This window comes from Parus major, chromosome 1 (assembly GCF_001522545.3).
Source record: "Parus major isolate Abel chromosome 1, Parus_major1.1, whole genome shotgun sequence".
NCBI classification, from domain to species: Eukaryota; Metazoa; Chordata; class Aves; order Passeriformes; family Paridae; genus Parus; species Parus major.
In genome coordinates this window covers 1106162-1111037 of record NC_031768.1, presented here as the reverse complement: position 1 = coordinate 1111037, position 4876 = coordinate 1106162, and the positions used below count along the sequence as shown (strand labels likewise).

At 44.2% G+C, this 4876-nt stretch overlaps 1 protein-coding gene across 2 annotated transcripts in view; it reads left to right on the top strand.

The window, feature by feature from the left end:
• The first annotated feature begins 6 nt into the window (after positions 1-6).
• LOC107200385 (trifunctional purine biosynthetic protein adenosine-3-like) overlaps positions 7-4876 on the top strand; it is a 25121-nt gene continuing 20251 nt past the window's right edge. The window contains exons 1-5 of one of the 2 annotated variants that reach the window (XM_015618816.2): positions 7-244; positions 618-716; positions 2948-3112; positions 3834-3929; positions 4298-4472. In XM_015618816.2, the coding sequence (XP_015474302.2) occupies positions 2968-3112; positions 3834-3929; positions 4298-4472 (416 nt within the window). In that variant the 5' untranslated portion in view covers positions 7-244; positions 618-716; positions 2948-2967. Of the gene's footprint in view, positions 245-617; positions 717-2947; positions 3113-3833; positions 3930-4297; positions 4473-4876 lie in introns of those variants that run through there. The other variant, XM_033517602.1, reaches the window with a different exon arrangement.

The following is a 4876-nucleotide window of genomic DNA, read 5'->3' as shown; positions in this document are numbered from 1 at the left end:
AGGAGTAACTCTGATTTTACTCCTGGCGTGCTGCCGTGCAGCCTCGGGAACCAGAGGTGCTCTTGTGCTCGTCTGAAGCGTGCGAGTCCTGCGGGAGTTCCACAGCGATCCTGAAGCCTTGGACCCAGCTGGTGATTTTTAATTGATGCTGCTCCGTTTGGCTTCGAGGTTTCCAAAATCAGGTGGACAACAAGAAACAAATTTAAAAGTTCAAAATGAGGAGAACAACAAGTAACAAAACTGTGTAAGTTTTTTCCATCCTAGTTTTTGTCTCAGTCTCTGGGATCCCTCTCCTGGCAGGGGATATAAAGTTGCTGTTGCCTGGGATCTGAGTGAGGAGCTCAGCTGTGTGACACATTGTCACTGGGCTTTTTTCTGTTTGGCTGAATCCTCTTTCCATGGTCAGCCGGGCTGTGGGGAGGAGCTGTTTGTGTCCTTAACGAAGGAAGATGGGCAGAAGGGAGGAGGCTCCACGGTGCTGAGGCTGTGGGGAGGACTTGAAGGGTGGGTGGCACTGAGGGGATGCTGCTGGGGACACTCCGGTGAGGGTGGAGGATCAGGGGGGACAGGGCAGCTGCAGGTCTGGCTGCCTCTTCCACTCTTATCCTTGGCTTTAGGAGATCAGAAATCATTTGGATCTGAAGCAGGAGCTGGAGGAAGAACCTTCTGGAGGACTCCTTAGCCTTTTGTGTGGGCCAGCAGCAGGGTCTGTCACGGTAAGGGAAAAGAATTCCAGTGGGACCTTGTTCTCCACAGCCTTTCTTCCAGCAGCAAGTGCCCTTGCAGCTCTCTTTTGCTCCAGCACTCTCTGTCCCTCTCTCCAGCCTTTCCTCCTGGACCAACTCACTAAATTTCCTCTCTTCCAGCATGCTTTAGCTTAGCTTTGCAAAAAACATCCTTAGTGCCCTCCCTTAGGGAGGTGGAATGGAAAAGTGAATTTTTCCAAAGGGCTGGAGGCACTGCTCGCTTTCACTCTCTCCCCAGTTTGGAACTTTAATTCATTCTGCTTTAGAAAACTTCAAGGAATTGTGAGATTATTGATGGGGGAGTGGGGTGTGTGGAGTGTGGAATTGCTTTGAAAACCACGTTCCTTTTCATTGGGAACTGTTGTACCACCCTGGAGCCTGGCAGAGGAGGTTGGTGCCTTTGTTAGAGGCAGAGCAGTTTAACTCCTCTGCACACTCACAGCCACTTCCAGCCATTATTACTCAGGCAGTGACAAAAGGAAGGACAAAGCCTGACACTGGACTGCTACCCAACATAAAAGCTAAGAAAAGGCTTTTGCAAGGAAATCAGTCCATCCCTGGCAGAGCATTGAGCACTTTGTGTTTGTGCACCTAGAGCACAACAGCTAAAAGTGAAAATCAAATAACCCTCAAAACTCTGCAGTTCCCAGAGCCAGGCTGTGAGAATTCCTGACATTGTCCTTGGGCAACTCAGGAGCCATGAAATAGAGTTAAATTGGATTTTGTAGCGAGTTAAGGCAGTGTGATCCTGTCTCAGGAGCTCCAGGCACCATCCCTGGTGTATCACAGTTCTGTGAACACCTTGCCTGCAATATTCTTCCTCAATGTCACCGTTCAGCTCCCGTTTGCCTTTGTGCAGTGAATTAAACCCAGGGGTTGTGATTCTTGGGGAGGAGGCAGCAGCACTTGCTGCTGTCCATGGTACCTTCAATTTATGATCTCTCTCCTGGGTAAGGACTGGCTCCTCCATCAGCACCTCCCTTAAAGGTCACGTTCTGGGCTGCATTTTTCTCTCTGACATTTGTCCACATGCAGCACATAGGGAGAAATTAGGTTTTGCAGATGTGACCTATGATAACATTTCTGAAACAAATCAAAACTAATCTGCCACAAAATATTGCTGAGGAATGGCTGGAAATGTCAGTGAGATGAACAGTTCTCTTTTATTGAATGTGCTGCTCTGCTGAAGTGTCCTCCAAGCAATTGTCAGGGGATAAAGTCTGTCCTGAAATCTGCCTTTGCCATTTACTGCCGAGAATGTTTGCACTCTTAAAAGCTTCTAGACTGACCACTAAATATAAATATATTTATATATTTATATAAATATATTATTTAATTTTTAATTATTTAAACATCTAATATATTTAATATACTTAATATTTAAATATATTAAATATATTTAATAATATATTATTGAATATATTAAATAATATATTATTAAATGTATTTAATAATATATTATTAAATGTGTTTAATAAATATATTTCAGGCTGAAATATATTTATTACATATGAAAAGCAGCTGAACAATTACATTTTTATTTCTGTATCTTTATTTGTTACGTATTTATTCATTATATAGTTATTCAGTGCTTAGTTCTGTCTTATATGTTTTTAATTTGTTTATTATAAATATTTCTTTGTATTTGTTTAGAAATAAGTGCATTATATAACATATATAGAATATATATAAAAATATAAATATATATATTTTATAATATATGTAATTATTATAGTATATATAAAATCATTGTATATAAATATAAATATATATAATTATATATAATTATACATATTATATATTATATAATATATTATATAATATATTATAATTTTATAATATATAAAAATATATAAAATATATAAAAATATATATTTTAGAGCATTTGTATGACACTTTTAATCCTGTCCTGTGTAGTTGTGCAAAGGACCTGATGAGACTTACTCAAGGCAGGATTATTTCATATCTATGGGTGCTTAAGAGCTGAAATCTTGACTCTGCTGGAACAAGTGGGGACAATTCCCAGTGGATTCTTTGTCTGTATTTAAGCCAGGTGTGACCCACGTGTCCATCCAGTGGCACTGCTGGCACAGCAGCGTGTCCCAGAGCCAAGGAGCACCTTTCTGACACAAACTGGGTCACCATGACCCCAAACCTGCAGCAGTGGGGTGGAATTGCTCTGTCCTTGCTGATTTTGCCAGGTCAGTGGTGCTGCAGGGCCATGGCTGAGCGGGTGCTGGTGATCGGCAGCGGGGGCAGGGAACACGCCCTGGCCTGGAAGTTGGCCCAGTCCCCGCAGGTCAAACACGTGTTTGTGGCTCCAGGAAATGCAGGGACAGCTGACAACGGGAAAATCTCCAATTCAGGTAAAAAGGGGGGAATAAAATCCCACTCCTTGCCATCAGCACCGCAGCAACTGAGACAAACTGGGGAGGTACCGGTGGCTCGTCTTTTACTGGTGCCACAAATGACTGGAGGCACAGATTTCTTCTTGATTTTGTGTTTTGTTTCTGAATTTCAGAGCTGCCTCTGAAAACACCCTGCTTAAGCTAGCGAGGCTTATATGAAACTGTATTTCTACACCTCATCTCTTCCACTTTTGTGCTTGAATTCAGTGACCAATTCCAGTGAAACTTAACCCAGGAACAGAGGGCTCAAAGTTCTTCATTCTGAATAGAAACACCTCTGTGTCTGCCCAGGCTGCTCAGAGAAATTTAGCTGCATCAACCAATGCTTTCAGTAAATCTTTATCAGCTGTTGAAATTGAGTTTCTTCCTGAACTTTAAGTTTTATTTTTCAAAGTTTCTGTGGTTGTTATAAGCAGCTTTTAAAATGCATCTTAATTGCACATGGCAAATAAATTAGATTCAATCAGTTAGCAAATGTGTATTAAAACCAGTAGTGCAAACTGGAGTTGTTCCCAGTTCCTTTTGGACTCTGCTGTTATTACATTGATATTTCACTTTGCCCTTCATGGGCTGTTTCATGATTTTAATCACCCTTTTAGGGGGATGAAAAAAGGACATTCTCTTCTCCTGACTCTAATTCAGGGTTCACAGTCACCAGTTAATTCTTTTTCCTTTTCAGCTGTATTGGTGAGCAATCACACTATTGTTACCCAGTTCTGCAAAGATCATAACATTGGGCTTGTGTTAGCTGGCCCAGAAGCTCTTTTGGCAGCTGGTAAGTTCATAAAATAATTAAATAAACCTAAGTTGACAGAAAAATATATCAATGATATGATAATATTATAATATAATAAATGAACATCATAGAATAATATCAAATCATATCATTAGGTTGAGAGAAAAAAACCAGCACCTTGAATTCTGCTTTAAAGTGGGGGGGTAACTGTTGGAGTGCTCAGTAACCCCAAGAGCTGAAGAGGCTCGGAAGGACAGGCTGAGGAGGGCCTGGGGATGTTCAGAACCTCCATTGGAGGGTGAATAAATGATCTGAGACAAAGGAAAGCATAACTGCTGGGAATTTCCTTCTGCCACACGGGCTCCACGTCCCCAGAGAGCCCCCTGGGTGCTGTTTCTGTGGCTCAGGGATTGTGGATGACCTGAGGGCAGCAGGAGTTCGGTGCTTTGGGCCCTGTGCCAGGGCAGCCCAGCTGGCCTCCAGCAGCAGCTCCAGCAAAGCCTTCCTGGAGCGGCACGGGATCCCCACGGCACGCTGGAAAGCCTTCAACAACCCCCAGGAGGCCTGCAGGTTCATCACCAGGTAAATGTGCTGCCATGGGGCTCCTCTGCACCCACCTGGGCCCATGGCCTTCACTGGGGGCTTGGGAACTCCTCAGCTCTGGTTCTCCCCCAGCAGGAGCTGAATTCATGATTTCTGCAATTAGAGACGGGTGATGGAGGGGCAGGAGTGGAGCTGCTGGATCCTCTCTGCTCTGGAGCTGGGCTGGGAGAGCTGGGGGTGCTCAGCTGGCGAGGAGAAGCTCCAGGGAGAGCTCAGAGCCCCTTGCAGGGCCTGAAGGGGCTCCAGGAGAGCTGGAGAGGGACTGGGGCCAAGGGCTGCAGGGCCAGGAGCCAGGGAATGGCTTCAGAGTAGGATTTGATGGGATCTTGGGCAGGGATTGTTCCCTGGCAGGGTGGGCAGGGGCTGGGATGGAATTGCCAGAG